Raw genomic sequence first — 21839 nt, 5'->3', positions numbered from 1 at the left:
GGTTCTTCCAATGGAAGAAGATTCTTTTTACCCATTTTCCAGCTACCATTGAGGTGGCCAATTTTACAGGACTGTTGCACAGGATTCATGGGGCAGCCCACTGGAGAAGCAAACCATGGCCTCAAAAACTTGATCTCAACGGCTGTCAGCCCTGGATGCAGTAGGCATCAGCTTAAGGAACCACCACCTACTCCCAGGTATTTGGATTTTCTCAGTCTAGGGAGGATCTTTTAAAAAAAGCTCTTTAGGTAAATTTAAGGCTGGCCTGGATTGAGAACCACTGAGCCACACAACATTTCTCTGTATTCCGGTGTCTGGACTCTTTCTCCCTGGATTATCCTAAGATCTCCCAACTGAATTCTGTGATAAGCTTTGCCCCTCCCTGCCCACAACAAATCTATCCTAGTCCAAGAGTCCCCGAGCCCCTGGATTCGCTTTTATGAAATACATAATTCATGATGTTACTCTCCTGCTTATAATTCTTCACTGACTCTCCACCACCTTTCAGATACAGTCCAAACTCCTCGGCAGACCCACAACCTTCTTAATTTGGCCTCTGCCTTATGCATTTGTCTCCTGGAAGGCCTCCAAATGCAAGCTTTGCTCATCTTACTGAATTCCTTGAGGTTCCCAGGATGCATCATGCTCTCTCACACTGCAAGCTCTTAATCTGTTCTCCCCCTTACTCCTAAATTCTCCCTTCTCCACCCTGTCAACTTTTCTCTCCTACCTTTCCCACGCTGGGTGAGGTGCACCTACCCAAAGCTTCTTAATTCATTTATGTCCTGAAAGAGTACTTCTTCCATATTGGAAGTACAAATAGATTTGTTTGAAGGAAAAAAAAAAAGAATCCATTAATATTTTCTTCCCTTCAGAAACAGACTGAGAACTATAATGCAAAACCCCTTCTCTTTGCAATTAATAATAAAAATAAATGTTAAACCTACACAACTGCCAAAGAGACTGGTTATCAGGATTTACCTCCGTAAAATGAATTTCTAGATGGCCTAAGTCAGATTGCAGAATGTATATAGTAATATTTATTACACTTTAATGTTATCTAATCACAGCCAAGATTTTGACTAGCAACTACATTCCTACCCTCAGGTGCCTAAAAGCATTCTAAACATCTGTTGTGCATATTCTGAAAGAAACCAGTTAGGAAGCTTCTGGAAGGCCAGTCGATACTAATTCAGTTTCTAAGTCTGTTTGGCCTAACAGGGGCGGATCCAAATCTACCTTCAGGAATATTCTGGTATAGTCATACATGTAAGTGAAGCCAATCATCCTTCATTTCCCCCCTTCACTCAGTAATTATTTACTGAACATCTCCGAAGTATGCTCCAGCTGTGCTCAGGGACAATCAGACAGAGGTTCCTGCCCAGAAGCAGGAAGCCAAACGGAAAGGTAATTCACAGTTGAGTACATAGTGTCCGATGATCCTCTACTAGGGAAAGAACTGGTTTCCTAAGGGCTATTCTAAGGTCTTTGGGTTTGTTAAGGCCCAAGTGACCTGCTACAGAACACCAGTGAGTACTCATTTCACAGGTGAAACTACCTACAGCCCACATGCCCTAACTTCTTCATATACCCCATCTGTCACCCAATCTCCCTCGAGCTAACTGATCCAGCTATACTGGCCTCTTCCCACCCACCCCATGCCCCTTTTCCTGCTTTATTTTGTCTCCTTCCAAAATATGTATTATGTTTACTTTCCCCTCTGTAAGCTCCAAAAGGGTGAGTTTCTTTGTCTACTTTGCTCTCTGATACATCCTAAGCACCTACAGCAGCGTGGGGCACAAGGTAGTTGCTCAATAAATATTACACAGCCACGATATGACTTTTGTTCTAGGGAAGTGGTTTTCCTATTTTTTTCTGACCAGGATCCATGATAAGAAATACATTTTACATTATAACCTGGTACACAAATGTATGTATACATGTGCGCACACACACATATTCACGTATACAAACACACGTGTCTGTACCAGCATACGCAGAACTGAGACAAGTTTCACCAAATAACACTTAAAATTAGTTATGCAGTCTTACATTTTTCAATTCCATTTAAAAAAGTAGTTATGTTACTCACCAAAGCCACCAGTTTGAAATGTATTGTTCTCACACCATAGTTTTTTCTTACAAAGGCAGGAAGGGAGGAAGGAAGGCGGGAGGGAAGGAAGGAAGGAAGGAAGGAAGGAAGGAAGGAAGGAAGGAAAAGAGACAGAGAGAAAGGAAAAGAAGGAAGGAAGGGGGAGAGAGAGGAAAAGAAAAGAGAAAGAAGGAAGGAAGGAAGAGTAAACTAAGAACTAACATGTAGTACGGAGGAGAATGTGATGAGGCAAAGGAAAGACATGTATGAATTCAGAGGTGGGAGGGGGCTGCTTGGGCACATGGTCTATGCTCAGCCTTCAAGGAGGCTAACATAATCTCCTAGGTAAGAGCGGATGGGGGAGAAAAGATTCCGAGTAAAGGTGGAGGGGTGGTGAAGCACAGTAGTTTGTGAAAGGATGCTAATCGGTCCCATGTACTGTAACACTGACAAAGGAAGGGAGGCATGAAGTGGAAAGCAGGTTCTCCCACAGAGCACATACAGGCATCTCCTTAGCCTGGTTACCCAAAGAGCAGCCAACATTATTTCTTCAGATGTAAAACAGTTTTGTTTTAGAAAACGTAAAACTTTCTAATAATCCATCACACCAAGATGGCAAAGTATTACCTGCAACAGGTCAGGAAAACAGGTTCAGGAAAGAATGCATTGCTTTGTTAAGTAGCCTTGAGAAAATAATCTGTCTGGACCAGTTTCCTCATCTGTAAAACCTGGGATTGCCATAGGCTTTGTAAACTCCCCAGGCTTCTGACTCTCAGATCTTTTTTATGCCAATTTCCCCTGCTCTCTAAGACAACCTTTAGAATAGGTTCCGTCCCTACTGTTAAGCTTTCAGATTTATCACCAATTACACGGAGGCATTCTTCTTCCCTCAAAAAACTGGATCATTAGTAACTGCTGTAAATTCCCCAATTTTGCAGATTTACTGAAGCTTATTGCTAAAATTTGTAATTTGGTTCTTAACGGATCAGTTCCTTGATTTGCCTCGTGATGCCTGTGTTCATGTTATAGGGAGCCCAAAACCCTAGATATTTTTGCTTATTTGTGTGTCTACAGCCCTCAAACTAAAAAATTCATCTTTATAGGAGGAACATGCTTAGAAAACCCATAGAAAACCTTGAGTTTTACTCTGTTTACTGAGCTTTTATGTTCATGCTTTGCCAACAGTAGCATCCTGACTTCTACAGAATCAGTGAGTTGGGTGCTGAAATGCTTCTTGGAGCTTCTCTCATCTTTTCTCTTCACCAGTGAGGAAGCTGGTTCAGAGTTTAGGTAATTTGCTGAAGGTTCCAGAACTGCCCTGCTCTCCCAGGCTAGTGCACTTTCTGCATACTTTGACTGCCTGCAAAGATTACTCTCACTTTTAAATCATCAGACTGTTTTTCAGTACAAGCAAAAACTGCAAGTTTTGGAAGGTTTCCTTTTTAAGTTTTTCCTTCCTTCCTTCCTTCCTTCCTTCCTTCCTTCCTTCCTTCCTCCCTCCCTCCCTCCCTCCCTCCCTCCCTCCCTCCTTTTCTTTCTTTTCTTCTTTCTTTCTTCTTTCTTTCTTTCTTTCTTTCTTTCTTTCTTTCTCTCTCCTGCTTGAGGTCTGGTGGCAGATCTGTTGCTTTCTAATAAAGAACATTCCTAGAAATAATGTAAACGGGGAAAAAGGACCCATTTTTCCCCCAGTGATGTGATGACAACTTAATATAAGGTTTTGCCTTAAAAAAAGGAAACCATGAGAGACGCACCCTGCAAGCCTATACCTGGTATTATGCACATGAAGAGACACTCCAGCAATGCAGAAATTAAATCAATTGACATCCCCTTTGGGGATCATTTAGTTCAAGTGTTTACAAAATACTGTTTTATCACATCAAAAAATATGTGCTCATCCCTCCCAAAGGCAAACAGCTCTGCATTAATTTGAGCCCATGGTTGACATGGCTCTCTCAGGTATCCAGACTTAAACTGACCCAGTTATTTCCAGGAACAGAAAATATCTTTCAGCTAATCAAAAACTGGCACTTACTACCCAGCACAAATGAAAATAAACTATTAAGGAAATGGATACAGCATCACCACATTTTTCTATTTCCTTTCTATGTGGGGTGGGATTAAAAACCCTTTGGTTTACATACAAGCATGCGCCCACATTTCTAGTATTCTGTATCAAATACTTATGCATTTGCAACCATGCATTGCTAAGAAAAATGATTTGAAATAGCTCTTAAAATACTAAACCCTTTAAAGATAATAATTGCATAGATTAAGAAGCCAATTTCAAGAAAGGAAACAATCTAAATAACATACTTTTAAGGGATCTTATTTTTCTGAGTCTCATTTTTTCATAAAACGAAGCAGATGTTTTAAGATTATATAATCCACTTCCTTTGTAACTTATGATTCAAGGCAAAATACCTAGTTATAAACCTAAAGTAGCCAACCCCCCATCTCCATGATGAAAGGTTCGCAGGCACATCAATTCTTTCATCACATGTTAGCAAAGCTTATTCTACTAAGTAACCTCCAACCCCAATCTTTGGTTTTGTCCCAAGTTCTATAGTGCCATAGGGCAGGAAAAAGAAATACTGTGCAAATGGCAGTAAATTAGAAATAGAGGGAACAGTAAGGAATTCTAAAGAAACTGTCCACTCAGGTTTTAGTCCATTCTGACAGCAAGAAAAAAGAAAGCAAGAATATAATGAAGCATCAAGTTGCCCTACACAAAGACCAATGAAAATAAAAAACATGGAAGCAACTGGTAAATAGAGCGGCTGTTAGGCATTCCTATGTCTAATCTCAAACAGAAAACACTATTGGATTTGATGTTCTCAGTTTTGTGCCACAAAGTATAAGAAAAAATTAGGACTACTGTCTTCTAGGTCAGCTAAAGAATTATTTTCATTAAAAATGCTGGTGACAACCAGTCCCCCCCCCACACACACAATCTAATGGTCAAATCTGGTTCCGATACATCTCTTTAGTTTAGGAAGGCTTCCGGTTTTATATGGATACATTTTCCTACAAACACATTAAGATCCTCATTTTGTTGCTATAACCCATTTTGTTCACACACGCAGGCAGGAAGAGGTCTGAAGCACATATGACCTTGGACTAGTCACTGAATTTCCAGGCATCTCGGCTGCCCCTCACCAGGGAAGAGGCAATGTTTTTCCAGGCTGCCTTTGCAAAGTTCGGGAATTTCCCATGAAATGACTTTTAGAAATGTGCATGCATCACGGAAGATCTGTTTTTCGTGCTATCTTTGAAAATGGGAGTTGTACGGAGATTGTCCCCTTGTGAGTTTATAGTTTCTCCAGACTTGGGAGTGAAGATGATTTCAGAATTTTAGCGTCTTCTATCTACTCTGTCACCTGTGTGTGACAAAGGGCAAGGCATGGCTGTAGTGCAGCTCAGTCATGGGCCACAGGCCATCTCACCTCCGAGGTCCCTTCCTCCATGGCTTCCTCAGCGCTGCAGCCTGGGAAATGCTACAACCTCAGGGTGTGGAAAACTTCTGTCCCTCAGACATCCTCTAGAGACTCCTGCAAGAAGGAAGGCGCCTTTCTGACAAGCTTCAGGAAGCAGCCTGCAATCCTCTCTGCGGGACACTCAAAGGTGGGGCGGGAAGAGAACAAAATGTGGATGGGAGGTGTCAAAGGCATCTGAGGACTCCAGCTTCACTGACCTCAGCCTTCAGTTAGTTTTTGATTTTCCTCCTGGGGACAGGAGGGGGGTAAGACATGAAAAGGCCACCAAGCAGAGGTTTATATGAATGGAAAAGGAGTATACTTTCTACTATGAAACTCAGTTCAGCAGCAAACTAAAAAAACAAAACAAAACAAGGATGAATGCCTAAGAGAAATCAATTCCCTCAATTCCCGCTTTAACGCTAGCAAGGACATTTCCAACAACATTATCTCTTAATAGGCAGTCATTTTCAAGATGCTACTCAAATGTTTTCACTGACATCTGGAAGAGAATTTTCCCTTAGAAATATTATTTTAAAATACTTTCCCTGAAGACAGCATTATTCACTATAGTCCATGGAAGCTAGAAAATGGAATCCCAGATTCCTTCCCCAAATGTTAAAGACAAAGGCTCAAGTCTCCATTCACTGTGCCCCAGAGGGGGGGAACACAGAAACCACTAATTTGTCAACTTTGGACCCTAAGATTACAGCCCTATGTGAGTCCCTTAGGACACTGCAAAGTAACTGCAGGGCTCTACCCAGCCACCAAATACTGTTTCCTAAATTGAATCAACTCAAGCCAAGCATATCTCCCTCAATTGCACGTGACAGCCATGCACACCTGGTTGGAATCCTAGCTCGGCCACGTACAGCCAGCGACCTTCCGCAAGGAATGGAACTCTCCCGAGCCTCGGATTCCTCATCTGTAAAAGGGGAATAATCACATGGGTCTTTCTGGAGCCGCCGAGGTGAAGGTTAAACGTGCAATAAGGGCAAAGTATGTGAGAAATTTTTAGCTTCTATAATATTATTACCATCCTGTCAAAAGTCTGTGGGTTTTTTACAAAAATTAAAAAGGAGCGTTCATACTAAGAAGGGTGACTGTTCCTTGTGAGAGATGATAAGACTATACACACTAATATACACACAAGCCTTTCTTCCCGTGCACCACAGCAAGGAAGGTATAGTGAAAAAAAAGTTAAGACAGAGTAGACCTAATTAAAGAATCCCCAGCAGGACCACTCCCTACTCCTTATCACTGATCATGATAATCCTTAACAACAACACAGGATCGCACAAGGAAAAGGGCAGACAGACAGGAAGAGCCCTTCTCGGCTAGGAATCTTCCCCCCCTTTCCATTAATTAGATTTCTGACTAATTTGAGGTTGAAAGAAAACACCACTGATTGCACTCCTACCAGCAACCCACTCCCATAAAGCAAATTTTAATCTTATAGCACTGTCTTTCTTAAAAGAGGAATGACCCACAAGTCTCGGAATTCCTGATAGAAGGACAATTGTGAACACCGCTCCAGAAAAGCATTTTCCTCTTAATTTCACAAGACGAACTGGAGACTGCGCTTTTTGAGGACACAGTGTTTGGATGTTAACGCTTTATGGCTGGGCATTAGTTCCCCCTGATAACCACAGCAAGGAACCACTTGCTAGGTCCTACACTTTTGAGGTCCTAAATGCCATGCACATCATTCCTTTGCATGGTATCCCCACAACTCCAGAGTTTAAGGACAAATCCTGTTAAAATGAGCACTCGATGAAACTCAGGAATCACCATGTTTAGAAATTAAATTCTCTCCTCTACTGGATCCCAACTCTTAGACTTCTAATCACTGAACTATGCGAACAAAAAATCAAGATCACCTTTCTCCCCAGGTCTGCTTTATAATTTTGAGAACAGGCTTGGCATGACATGAGCCTTGATGTCCATTACACTTCGGGGCCAGGTTTGACTAGGGTGTTCTAAAGCTCTAAGAATTTGGTCTTTAGTGATCTGGCAATATCCAGAGAGGAAGGGGAAACATCTGAAGTTATTTTTACTTTTGCAAGTCTTCTGGCTGTACAGGGAAAATGCTAGGGTGGGTCAAGTATTGTCTGGAGCCCTTCAGGGGCTTTTTTTTTTTTTTTTTTTTTTTTTTTTTTTGCATGGCCTCATTTCCGTCTTCCTGTTGCTAGGAAGGAGAGTTAAGCATGAGAAACTCGTGTTTACAATACTGGACCATCCTGTCCAGCACAAGGCTCTCTTCAAAAATGCACGATTCACTTCACCCACTGTACTTTGGATGCCCCCATTCTTCTGGACCAAATCGCCCTTTCCTGAATATTTTCAAATAGCATATTTACCTGCCTCGGTCATAAAAATAACCACTCTCATGTTAACATTGCATCATGGCTTAAAATCTCCACAGGGACACCAAGGGAAAGTCAAGTACTTATTTTTGTATTTCGAACCACCTCTTGGAATCCCACCAAGACTCTGACTGGAGGGCATCTTCATGGGGCCTCCCATATCCCCTCTAAGCCCCACGCTGGTTAAGAGTTTAAGTACTACATACACTTTTTCACTCACTTTACAGTCATAACTCGTTTAATTGTAACATGTTTTCCTATTTATCTGGTATATTTTCCAAAAGCAACCAAATATCCCTTTTTAATGGAAAAACACCCTTAAATTTTGCTCAGTTCTTTGAACTATAGTATTGAACAATAACAAAATAAGAAACAAAACAAGGCTTTAGGTTAAAGGGCAACTGGCCTCTCACCTTCCCTCCACAACTCTAGGAAAAGCCTCTGGCTGGCCTAATGGATGAAAACCTGGAACGCTGCCTTCAATTGGCCATAGTCAATTGCTTAACTGTTCGACCTTTTCACTCTGAAGGAGTAAGTGGTGTTTCTCATAAGATCTAAAACTGGTAAGTTAAAGTCACAGATTAAGTCACTGAAACCATATTTCTCATCCACTCTAGGGAAAGATTCAAGTGGGAAGCTACTTATTTTGATCCTGTGGAGTCAGGAAACAAAGTCAGTCCCTGTTCTTGAGTTTCTGGCCAGCTTGGTGTGTAAGGTGTCACTCAGCTAGAAGTAAAATAAAATCTCTCTCTCTTTTTTTTATTTTTCTTCTTTTGGTCAAAAGCAAACTTTTAGAGCAGCTGGGAGAGAAAGTCAGTCTGCTGTGCTTCATTTTAAACACTGAACAGTAGTGCTAATGAAAAAAATATGCAGCCAGGCTCGGGCCACGCTGTAAATCTGGCGTGCCACAATAAAAAGTTAATACATGCAATTGCCAACATTTTCTCAGAAAATGTCTTGAAATAACTTCTGAACGCACATCTGCTAGCTATTTGACACTCATTCCCCAGGACTTCAGTTCTTCTATTAGGGGGGCTGTTGACTTTCAGGGCACCCCTCTGGCCATCTGCTACAGTCTGCAAGCCAAGATGGCACTGGGTGCCTCCATTAATTCCACACTTATGGTCTGCAAATTATCTCTGTGGAGGACCAGCCTGCAGTCCAGATGGATGCCGAATTAGTCAACCTCTTGGAGCTGCTGATAGATTTACATTCAGAGTTCTGCCGGGCTATTATTTTCCCTCATCCCTTCGGCAAACAGAGTTTGGAAAAAAAAAAAAAAATGTAATTTGAGACTCAGTATTCTACCTTCACCAGAGCTGTGATTTTTTTTCTACCCAAATGCGTCATACATGCCACCCTCACGAATCTTTCTGTAGTGGAGGGCTGTGCCTAGGCTGCTTTGCTCCACCGCACCACCCAGGGCCGAAAGAGCTTCCGAATCCTGAGAATGAACCGTTTGCTATGTTGGGTGTAAAAAGGCTCACTCAACACTAGGGTGAGACAAGGTTTTCTTCTCCGAGGTGCAGATTAATAACTATATGCAGGCGTTTCCTTCCACAGTGATCAGCACAAATTGGGTATTTGTGAACCATCAATACCAGGCACGGTACTAAACGCTTGTATTAGCTCATTTGATCCCCACAACCTTCTCGCGTGGTAAATACAGTTATTACCCCTGAGATGCAGACGAAGGAGGTGCAGAGAGGTCTCAACACTTCCCAGATGCGCCCAGCGAGCAGGCTGCGGACCTAAGGGTTCCTACTTCGCCAGGCTCACCCTGGTCTGTTTTGATTCCCCTCGCACGCAACAGGGGATGTACGCTGGAAAAATGAGCGGATTTGCATAATCTGCAAATTACACGTGGCAGGGCCAATTTGCTGTGGCCAGGGGAGAAACTCCTTCGGAAGGATCAAAGTCTCAGCCGGTGACGTCGGAGATGGGGACAGGGACACAGAGGCAGCGTGGGACAGCGTTCCCAAAGGCCGTGACTTCGCTACGCAAAAAGTCGGGCGTGCTTCCTTCCTTCCTCTCGCCGGCCCAGGGACTCGCCCCGCGCTGGCGCCTCCTCCGGAGACAAGGGCGTGGGCATCTCCACCCCGCATTTTAGGAAACCCGATTCAACGCCCCAGCACGTGAAGGCACCCGGCAACCTTCCCAGCAGGCGCCCCTCACACGTAAGCCAAGGGGCTTGCAACCCTCTCCAGGGGCCAGCAGCCACCAAAACCCTTTCTAAGTCTGAATTACTTTCCAGCATTGAAAATATTTGAGCAAAAACCGTTTGAAACTAAAACAATGATTTTTCCTCAATTTACTTTCAAGCAGTTAAAAAAAACAACAACCATTTTCAAGGGTCACTGCGGCCTGAACATCCCCAAATAATAAACTCTCAGGGAGTCCACACCGATTTCGGACTTGTACAGTGAAGGGCTGTAGTCACGGAGCCCCGAACGTCCCCGGAAAGGCGGTCGCGCAGCGCCTCTGGGAACCAGAGCCCTTCGCCTGGGACTTAGAGCAGGGCCGCCGGCGCGGCCGGGCTGGCAGCCGGCCCTCCGTGTGCCCCCGCCGGGTGCGCACCCACAGCCCCAGCGGGAAGTTAGCGTGGGCTTCAGTTCATTAGTCGCGGTTGCCCCCGGCCCCCAGCCCTTCCAGGAGCCCACCGGGCGCGCCGTCCCGTGACCCCGTAGCAGTGAGTTGCCTGGAGTCATTACCCGAAATTAAGACCTCCCTCCCCAAACCATGACGCTCGTTTTTCCCACACTCCACCTCCTCCACTCCGAGAAATTTGGGCGACTCGGTCCCGAGCTTCCTCGGAAAGCCTTTTAAAAGCACAGAACGACAGGCACCGACTTGACAAGGCGGGGTGACATTTCCTCCGCGGCGAGTCCCCTCCGCAGCTGGCTCCCGCAGCTGGCCCGACGGCAAGGCACAAGTCTAGCTTACGTGTTAGGATCATGATGTCCGGCTTCTCCCTGCACATCAACAGCGGCGGGGGGTTGCGGGAGCGCGGTGGGGAAGTCGAGGCAGCTCAACTCCCGCGCCTGCACCCACGGCGGCACCCGAGACACGCGCGCTGGCGGTTCTTAGCGCATCCTTACTCGCCGCTCCGCACCCCTCGCCACGGCCCCAGAAAGAACTCGGCGTTTTCCAGAGGTCAAAGGGAGAGAGAGCTCAGGGAGAGGGGCAAGAAGCACGGGAGCGGTTGCTCCTGTTGAGGAGAACTTCGGCCATGGCCGGGTCAGGAGCTAAGCGCCTTCGCTCCAGCTGCTGGAGCGCTCTGCCTCCCGCGCGCCTCTCCGGCCGCGCCCTCCCGCAGGGCCCGCCCCCGAGGGGAGGGTCTAGGCTGGGCAGCGTGGCCTCCTCCGCGCCTCCTAAGCAGTGGGCCGCAGCTTCTGACGGTCCTCAGGTCCGAGGCCCCGCCCCAGACCCCGCCCCTTGTTGCTCCGCCCGTCACCTCCTCCAGGCAGCAGGAGAGCCAGCCACAGCCTCTGGCCGTCCCCTGACCCCGCCCCCTCGGCCCCGCCCCCGCGCCTCCACGGCCCGGGGCTGGAATGTTTTCCTCTGGCCTCCACATCTGCTGGGGGAAGCTTCCCGAACTGTTCAATTGTGGGCCTCCGGGGTGAAGGCAAAGGCTGTAGCCTCGAGGCATTTACTTGCGGGGGAAGCGTGAGCTGGACTCTGCGATATCGCGCACTTTCCCTCTTTTTCTTGTTGGCTTTGCACACTTAAAATTATCTCTATGATTCTGCCTCACATTATGCGGGAACCGCATAAATTTGCAGAAAGGCGGGGAATCAGGGAGGTAGGGATGAATCTAGAATGGGAAGAAGAATACCTGTCCCTTGGACAGTCATCATTCATTGCGAAAGCTTGCAGGGGTACAGGACAAGTGTAAGTAATTATCACTGCTCTACAGAGGGATTGGGTTTTTACTCAGCACGTGTTGAGTCTATTGTGTACACAGTGTTTTCCAAACTACGGACCTTGGGCCTCAACTCAGTGCACCTCCTGTAACTAACTGGGTAGGACCAGTCGAATATACCAGAGAATCATTTTTAAAAAATATTTATTTATTTTTGAGAGAGAGAGAGAGACAGAGCATGATTGGGGAGGCACACAGAGAGAGGAAGACACAGAATCCGAAACAGGCTCCAGCTTCTGAGCTGTCAGCACGGAGCCTGACGCAGGGCTCGAACTCATGAACTGTGAGATCGTGACCTGAGCTGAAGTTGGCGTTCAACCAACTGGGCCACCCAGGAGCCCCACCAGAGAATAATTTCCGATGGTGATAATCTGCACTTTTACAAATCCTTTGGTGATTCTGATACACTGTAATATGAGGGCCCCTGATATAATGGAAAGCCTCATTTTTATTTATTTATTTATTTTTAAAAATTTTTTTTTTCCAACGTTTATTTATTTTTGGGACAGAGAGAGACAGAGCATGAACGGGCGAGGGGCAGAGAGAAAGGGAGACACAGAATCGGAAACAGGCTCCAGGCTCTGAGCCATCAGCCCAGAGCCCGACGCGGGGCTCGAACTCACGGACCGCGAGATCGTGACCTGGCTGAAGTCGGACGCTTAACCGACTGCGCCACCCAGGCGCCCCGGAAAGCCTCATTTTTAAAGATCACAAGTGAATACAACCTCTGAAAGATATTTAAAAATTCAGACTGGGGTTGCATTACTTTGGGGCTAATTGGTGCTTTCTGTCTATTACCTCTGGTCAAAGAAAACTATTAAACTCATTCATTCAACAAATACATCAAGAGCATTTATTATGTGCCAAACATTGTTCCAGGCTCTGGAACTATGGCAGTGAGCAAAAAAGAGAAACTTCTCTTCCCTACTAAAATTTACTTCCTAGTGGGTAAGTTGCACAATAAATGAAGCAAATAAATGAAATATTTAATAGTGTCTTGGATGGAGATACATAAAGGAGGGGAGGGAAGAGAGGAGTTGTGGAAAGGTCTCTTTAAATAGGGTTAAATGCAAATGGGAGACTAGTCTGTCTTAATTATGGTTTAAAATACAGAAGACATACAGAAGACACTTTTTCACTCCAGTTTTTTAAAAGCAATAAAAATGCTAATTCTGCCACTGGCTCTCTAATGTACCCAAATCAGAATGCTGGCTCTGGAGAGTGGCCTTGCAGGTTTGGGTTTCTATTCAACAGATATTTCTAGGGCTTTTACCTACTTACAACTGCTGGGGACACCAAAGTAGGTAAGGGTCTGCCCACCTCTGCCTGCTCAGAGTTTACATCTGGCGGGGAAGCAACAAGGGGGCATGTGAAAAAGAGGTGCTGCGAATGTCCAGAAAGTAGAGTCCAAGAAGGCAAGAAGAGCTGCCCTCTGAAGTTTGGATGCTGGGGGAACCGTCAAAATGCCCACAGTTGCCAGCAAGGTGGATTGTGATTCCAGGGGAGGCTGGAAAAGTAAGGGCAAGAACTTTTCAATTCCCTGCGTGACTGTGTTAAGGATTGTTTCATCCTTTCCAGTTATTGATAGTGAGAAGCCATTTTAATGGATGAAGGCATCCCCTGGCCAGATCTGCAATTTTGAAAAGACCACTCAGGCAGTAGTGTGTACTTTAAACTTAGAAAATAGGAATACACCTCCTAAACATACTAATTTCCCTTATTTATTAAAAATCCAAATGCTAAAAATACAGATATTCTAAGCATCTCCCCCAAAGCATATTAACTCTCAGAATAATTTCTTAATGTTTACTAGTAGTTGTGTGAAGTTACATTCAATTTAATTAGGTTTCTAGGAGTTTGTGCAATCCCTATACAACCACCCCCACTAAGTATCTGAGAATAAAACATGCTAATCTTTTCACCTCTTCTTGCTCAAACTCCATTCCTTTCTCCTTGATTATTGATGATGCCTTCTCTGGATCTTCTCTAATTTCATCACATTTCTCTAGAGGTTCCTGTAACATGGATTTCTCATCATCTAATAATACTAATAACTCCAAAAACATTATCCTTGGTGAGGTATTGTTTTGCATGTGGCCTTCACTGAATCTCTTCACCTTCTTCCATTCTTTGGTTTATCCACAGCCTGTGTCCTGAGCCAAATCCCACTTTTCATCGTTTTAATTCTTACTTTTAATAGAAATGGATGTGCTACATTTTGAAGGCTGCCGCACCTGTACAACAGTGGTTGAAAGCAGGACTTTTCTGGTCGGGCCACTTAATAGCCAAGTGAGGAATACATTATATTGCCTCTCAAACTTCAGTATCTTCATCTTTAAAAAAGGAGGTTGAACTAGTGCCTATCTTCTGAGGTTTTTAATGAGGATTGAATAGGGTAATGCACCTAAGTGCTCAGCACATAATAAGCACTTGGTGATGTTAGCCATTATTATTACTATTGCTAAGGGGGCACATCAAACAGAAACATGAGGTTTCTATTTAAATAGTCATCCAGGAGAAGACTAAAACAAAACAAAATGAGATCTTGACTTTAACCTTGATGAATCTAAGGCACCTCTACAAACTAGGGGAAGGAAGGAGTGGAAAAGTCATTAAGAGTATCAACAAACAGCGGTGCTTTACCAGATGAAAGAGGGTCCCGGGGATAGTGCCGACTCCTTCCCCTTCATTTAGCCTTCAACTCATCACCCCACGTTTCATTTCTTCTGTTGTAGGCAGACGACAGTAGACTAGGCTTGTTGGCTAAGTTGTGTTAACTGACATTGGGTATTGAAACACTGGACTCTGAGAGGCAGGGATTAAGTCTATTGTCTATTGTCCAGCAGTCTATTGTCCTCCCAAACCCCTTCAACCCATGACAAGAAAAAACCATCACAAATTACACCAGGTTTTGTTGCCACAATTCGACACAAGAACAAGGGCCTGTGCTGCTGACTTGCTGCCATGTTCTGAGTTTGGTCATCAGGTTCATGGAAGCTGTTCACTGGGATATCCTATCGTGTGAATGTTTTCACATTCCACTGTGTGTTATCAAGGCAAGAAAAATCACATCCTAAATGACAGAAAGCTAAGTGACTCTGGCTCCTACTCTATATTAATGATTAAGATTAGATACCATTGATATTGCCCAAGGACATCCTCTAGCATTTTCTGCCACTATAATGCATCTTTTTAAAAAAAACTCAAATGTCTACAGACACTCAGGCAGATAACACTGGTGAGGAAAGCAAGCCACAGTGGGGTGGGGAGACCTGGGGAACCCAGCTCTCCCCAAGGGGGCAGGATCACTCAGGCTCACTTGATTGTTGGCCTGTGTTAACACAGCTACCCCATGGTTCTGGGTTTAAAGATTTTTCAAGAGCCTCCTAGCTTTCTATAATTTTATTTCAAGCCTCCCAATTTTTAGATGCTGGCAACTACTTAAAAAATCTAAACTAATTCCAAGTAATTGCAACTTTGAGCTTCATTTAGCTCCAGGGCAACTGGTTTAAACCTCTGCTCTAGTGATATGAAGCAAGCAGTGTCTTTGGAAATGTATTTCTCTCCCACAGGAACTCAAAGCTGCCTGAGTTTGGAAAATGTTGTAATATAATTTGTGTTCAATGGGGCATTGTGAAATCAGTGTGGAAAGAAATTATTTGTAATGTTCAAAGGAAATATGACAAATAATAGAAAGTTTTTGAAATAATTTTTAAACAGTATTTGATTAAGAGAAATAACTAAAGGGGCGCCTGGGTGGCTCATTTGGTTGAGTGGCCGACTTTGGCTCAGGTCTTGATCTCACGGTTCGTGAGTTCGAGCCCTGCGTCGGGCTGTGTGCTGACAGCTCAGAGCCTGGAGTCTGCTTCTGATTCTGTGTCTCCCTCTCTCTCTGCCCCTCCCCCACATGTGCTCTGTCTCTCTCTGCCTCTCAAAAATAAAGAAAACTAATAAAAAATTTTTTTAAAAAAGACAAATAATTAAATTTGAAATTTAATGATTGTCCTTAAAATACACACTTATGTTTAAGTTTCCATGGCCAAGTCTGGGTTCTTCCCCCACTGTCCACCCTGGTATTTAACCTTTTCAGAAGTGTGTAAGGGGCAACTCGGTGGCTCAGTCAGTTAAGCGTCTGACTTTGGCTCAGGTCATGATCTCACAGTTCATGAGTTCGAGCCCTGGGTCAGCTCAGAGCCTGGAGCCTGCTTCAGATTCTGTCTCTCTCTCTCTCTCTCTCTCTCTCTCTCTCTCTCAGGTGTCTCCCTCTCTCTGCTTCTCCCCTGCTCGTGCTTGGTCTCTCCTTCTCTCTCAAAGATAAATCAAGATTAAAAAAAATTTTTTAATTAAAAAAAAAAAAGAAATGTTTAAGACCCCAATGCTGGAGGTATCAGATGGGGAAAGAAGAGGAAAAGAGAGGGCTAGTCAGTGAAACAGATTCACCCCTTTAAATTTTATTTAGAGTAGCTCTCTTGTTCAGTCAGACCTTTTTCGATTATGTCTTCTGAACAACTTAAAAGTTTAAAATATGGGGAAGGTGACCTAGTCTACCAGTGATATTTTTAGAGGAGCGGGGAGTCCCTTGTTCATGCATAAATGTAAGATAAATCTACTTTTGAGATAATCACTTAAATCCCATATGAACCAGCCTGGCATAGCGCTTTCATCATCCAACAATTATTTATTAGACCCCGGAAAAGGCAGTGTGCTGGTGAAGCAAAAATGAACATGAATCAATACATCCTGGGGATGGAGTATACAGCATGACGACTGAAGCCACTGTACTAGGTATCTGTAAACTGTTAAGAGAGTAGATCTGAAAAGTTCTCATCACAAGAAAAAACAGTTTGTAACTATGTGTGGTGACCAATTCGAACTAGATTTACTGTGGTGATCATTTTGCAATATATACATATATATACATGTATATATAATATTTATATGTAATAATATAAATGTATATTATAATAACATAATTTTGATAATAATGTATTTAGAATAATATATGTAATAACTTATAATATAATATATATAATAATTTGTAATAATATACATGTATATATAATATTTCAACTCTGAAATTAATGTTATATGTCGATTATGTCTCCATAATCGTTGTTGTTCATTAAATTCATTCATTCATTAAATGTTGTTGTTCAGTAAATAACAACAACAAAAGAACATGCAGAGAGGGCTTGGAGGAGAAAACTCTTAGGTGCAAAGTAGGTACAGATACAGTTCTGTAATAGTTCAGTGGAGGGTCTGAATACACTGAAATCTCAATCCTGATTTGATAAATCAACGGACACTCTTTCCTGAGATAATTACAATATTTATAGTAGAGTTTCCTTTTAAAGACAATTTCACTTAGCAGCTCAGGTACACGATTAGCCCAAGGCCTCGGGGCTCAGCATGCAGGGAAGGAGGGAGCCCAGAGGGTCCTGGCACCAAGTCAGAGCTCTTGCCCCTCCCAACTTCCATTTGGTCTTCACCAATGACTTCTCTGATTCTTTCATGTGTGCTCTGAAGACACAAAGATCAAGCTAATACAAAATGGAAATTGCCAGGGTGCCTGGGTGGCTCAGTCGGTTAAGTAACTGACTTGGGCTCAGGTCACGATCTCACGGTTCATGAGTTGGAGCCCCACGTGGGGCTCTATGTGGACAAATCAGAGCCTGGAGCCTGCTTCGCATTCTGTGTGTCCCTCTCTCTCTGCCCCTCCCCGACTCACACTCTGTCTCTCTCTCTCTCTCAAAAAATAAGTATTTAAAAAAAAAAAAAAAGTAGAAATTGCCTCCATGAAAGAAACTGGGCTACTTTTCCACCGAATTAGCCAATTTTATTTTAATTTTTTAATGTTTATTTACTTTGAGAGAGCCAGTCAGGGGCTCGAACTCAGGAAACCCTGAGATTTGGACCTGAGCCAAAATCAAGAGTTGGATGCTTAACAGACTGAGCCACCCTGGCGCCCCTGAATTAGCCAATTTTAATGGCATCCTTTGATTCTTTGTCTATTCGGACATTTAATAGTGTTTGGGGCTGGAGGCAAGTAATTCATTGAAAGCTCAGGATGGACATTATTTTGTGAGTACTAATAATATTTAATCCTTTGCTTTCTTATTATTTAAATTTTACGATTATAAAATACCCATTGCTAGAAAGGTTAGAAAACATAGAAAAGTATAAAGAAAAAAGTTAACCTCCTCATAATTGCACTACCAGAGATAATTGCAGACATCTGTATTCCATTTTTATGTCTATCCTCCCAGTCAGGTTTTTAAGTACAGATATTTTGTTGTATAAAATTGGGATCATAGTTTTATTGTTTTGTACTATCTTATTTCATTTACTATACCTGAAGAATGTGACTTTTTATAGTTGCTTCATATTCTATCTTATGGGTTTCTCCATAAATCAATTAATCAATGTTGGGGTGCCTGGGTGGCTCAGTTGGTTGAGCATCTGACTCATGAGGTCAAGATCCCAGGGTTGTGGGATCGAGCCTCATGTTGGGCTCTGCACTGAGCGTGTAGCTGCTTAAGATTCTCTCTCTCTCTCTCTCTCTCTCTCTCTCTCTCTTTCTCTTTCCCTCTGTCCCTCTCCCCCTGCTTGCTCTCTCTCTCTCTTTCTATCTCTCTCAAATAAAAAAATAGGGGCACCTGGGTGGCTCAGTCAGTTAAGTGTCCGACTCCAGCTCAGGCCATGATCTTGTAGTTTGAGGGTTCAAGCCTGGCATTGAGCTCTGTGCTGACAGCTCAGAACCTGGAGCCTGCTTTGGATTCTGTCTCCTTCTCTCTCTGCCCCTCCCAACTTGTGCTCTGTCTCTCTGTCTCTCAAAAATAAATAAATGTAAAAAATAATAATAATAAAATAAAATAATATAAAATAAAAAAATAAAGAAAATAACCAAATAAATGTTTCAGCATTTTATTTGCTGCACATTCTTGTATAATGAATTTCAAAAGAGCAAGAATGATAATTTCTTTAAGAAAATTCACTTACGTACTTTGAACTAAGAGGCTGCAGGGTATTGGGACATTTGATACATATTTCTAAACTTTCATCCAGAAACTTTGTGCCTATCTTACATTTTACCAGTGTTTGAATGTTCCCATTTCTCTCCACTTAAGTATTGCCAGCATTATAATTTCCATTCCTACTGCTATGTTAATGAGCAAAAAGGTATTATCTCATTACTGTTTAAGTGTACATTTTTTTGCATACTAAACTGGCTGAATTTGCTTTACTGTAGTAAAATATACCACTTTAGCCATTATTAAATGTATAGTTTAGCAGCATTACGTCCATTAATGTTGTGTAACTATCACCACTATCCCTCTCCAGAATTTTCTCATCTTCCCCAACTGAAACTTTGTATTTCTTTAACAACAAGTCCCCGGTCTGCTCCCCCACCCCCAGCCCTTTGAGACAGGGCTCTACTCGCTGCCTCTAGCAACTGGACTATTCCAAGTACCTTATGTAAGTGAAATCACACAGGGGTACCTGGGTGGCTCAGTAGTTTAAGCGTCTAGCTCTTGGTTTCAGCTCAGGTCATTATCTCACAGTTGGTCAACTTGAGCCCCACATCAGGCTCTGCGCTGACAGTGTGGAGGCTGTTTGGGATTCTCTCTCTCCCTGTCTCTCTGCCCCTTCCCTGCTTGCTCTCTCTGTCTCTCAACAAAACAAAACAAAGCAAAACAAAACAAAACAAAATAAAAAACAAACAAAAAAGCGCAAGTGAAATCATACAGCATCTATTCTTTTGTTACTGGTCCTTTTGTTACACTGGTTGAATATTTTCATATTTATTAACTAGTTGTATTTTTTAAAATTGCCTATTTAGTCCTATAGTTCTTTCTTGTTTGATGAAGCATTTTGTCTTTTGTTACTGATTTAAAAATATTACTTATATATTAGGAACATTAACCATTTGTAATTTATTATAAAAATATTTTTACTAGTTTCTCATCTGCCTTTTAAGCTTGTTTATTTATGATACTCAGAAAAATTAACAAGATTCAAACAGAATTCAAAGGTCTTACTTATTTGTTTTTTTCAATTATTAACTAGGCGTTTACTTAAGTAGTTTCTTCTATACAATTTGAAGCCAGAAATGCTGACACAAAATCAATTTGCAAAACAAGGTCATTTAATGTCTGAGATATTTTGCTTTATTTTTAATTATAGGTTTCATGTTTTACTCAAATATTCTAGCTGTCTTATTTGATTTTTCTATCTGCCCTAACATCACATAGAGCTGTCTTGCATAGAGTGAGACTCCATCAAAGCCTCTGCAAAAAAGGTAGCAGGGTCAGGGTCAGGGTACCAGATGGAGACCTAGGGGCATTGACTTTTTGAGAAACTTTTTGACTTTCAACTTCTCTCTAAGTGCAGTTTGTGTGTGTGTGTGTGTGTGTGTGTGTGTGTGTGTGTGTGTATACATATGTATCTACTAATAAAAAAAATCTTGGGACATCCAAGAACTTTTCTGGAACTAAGTACAATATCAGTATGGTCATTTTAGCTTTTAGCTTTGTGGGCAAAAAAAACTATTTTTAGTATTGATCTCTACCATCTTGTTCAAAGGAACCATTTATTGGAAAGATATTCCAGGCTATGGATTGGAAGAATTAATATTGTTAAAATGTCCATACTACCCAAAGCACTCTACAGATTTAATGCAATCCCTATCAAACTACCAACAGCGCTTTCACAAAACTAGAACAAATAATACTAAAATTTGTGTAGAACCATAAAAGACCCCGAAAAACCAAAGCAATCTTGAGAAAGAAGAACAAAGCTAAAGGTATCACAATCCCAGATTTTAAGATCTACTACAAAGATGTAGTGATCAAAACAGCATGGGACCAGCAAAAAAATAAACACAGACCAATGGAATAGAAGAGAGAACCCAGAAATAAACCCACGCTTAGATGGTCAATTAATCTATGACAAAGGAGCAAGAATACACAATGAGGAAAAAACAGTCTTTCCAATAAATGGTGGTGGGAAAGTTGGACAACTACATGCAAGAGAATGAAACTGGACCACTTTCTAACACCATAGACAAAAATAAGCTCAAAATAGACTGAAGACCTAATGTGAAACCTGAACACATAATCCTAGAACACAGGCAGTAATTTCTGACATTAGTGTTAGCAACGGTTTTCTACATGAGCCTACCAAGGCAAGGGAAACAAAAGCAAAAATAAGCTAGTGGGATGACATCAAAATAAAAAGCTTTTGCACAGTGAAGGAAACCATCAATGAAATAAAGAGACAACCTACTGAATGGAAGAAGGTATTTACAAACGATATATCTAATAAGGAGCTAATACCCAAAATATATAAAGAACTTATACAATTCAACACCAAAACACCTCCAAACAATCTGATTAAAAAATGGGCAGAGGATCTGAATAGACACTTTTCCAAAGAAGACATACAGATGGCCAACAAACACATCAAAAGATGCTCCACATCACTAATCATTGGGGAAATGCAAATCAAAAACACCATGAGATATCATCTCACACCTGTCAGAATTGCTAAAATCAAAAAGACAAGAAATAACAAGTGTTGACGAGGATGTGACGAAAAAAGAACTGTCACGAGTTGTTAGTGGGAATGCAAATTGGTACAGCCACTGTGGAAAACAGTATGGAAGTTCCTTGAAAAAAACCCCAGAAATACCATATAATTCAGTAATATCACTACTGGGTATTTACCCAAAGAGGACAAAATACCAACTTAACACAATATATGCACCTCAGTGTTTACTGCAGCATTATTTATAATAGCCAAGATATGGAAGCAACCTAAGTGTCCATCAATAGATGAATGGATAAAGAAGGTATGGGGCAGGTGTGTGTATGTGTGTGTATAAAATATATAATAGTGTATCGAGCAGCCGTAAAAAAAGGATGAGATCTTGCCATGAATGGACCTAAAGGGCATTATGCTAAGTAAAATAAGTCAGAGAAAGAGAA

The 21839-nt window shown here is 42.3% G+C and overlaps 1 protein-coding gene across 4 annotated transcripts in view; it reads right to left on the bottom strand.

The window, feature by feature from the left end:
• DLC1 (DLC1 Rho GTPase activating protein) overlaps positions 1-21839 on the bottom strand; it is a 443051-nt gene that overhangs the window by 35559 nt on the left and 385653 nt on the right. The window contains exon 1 of one of the 4 annotated variants that reach the window (XM_030312243.2): positions 10875-11276. The exons of 2 other annotated variants lie outside the window; for them this stretch is intronic. In XM_030312243.2, coding sequence (XP_030168103.1) covers positions 10875-10911 — 37 coding nt within the window. In that variant the 5' untranslated portion in view covers positions 10912-11276. Of the gene's footprint in view, positions 1-10697; positions 10846-10874; positions 11277-21839 lie in introns of those variants that run through there. One more of the 4 variants, XM_030312244.1, reaches the window with a different exon arrangement.

Source organism: Lynx canadensis, chromosome B1 (assembly GCF_007474595.2).
Source record: "Lynx canadensis isolate LIC74 chromosome B1, mLynCan4.pri.v2, whole genome shotgun sequence".
Classification (NCBI taxonomy): domain Eukaryota; kingdom Metazoa; phylum Chordata; class Mammalia; order Carnivora; family Felidae; genus Lynx; species Lynx canadensis.
This window is presented reverse-complemented; position numbering and strand designations above follow the sequence as displayed.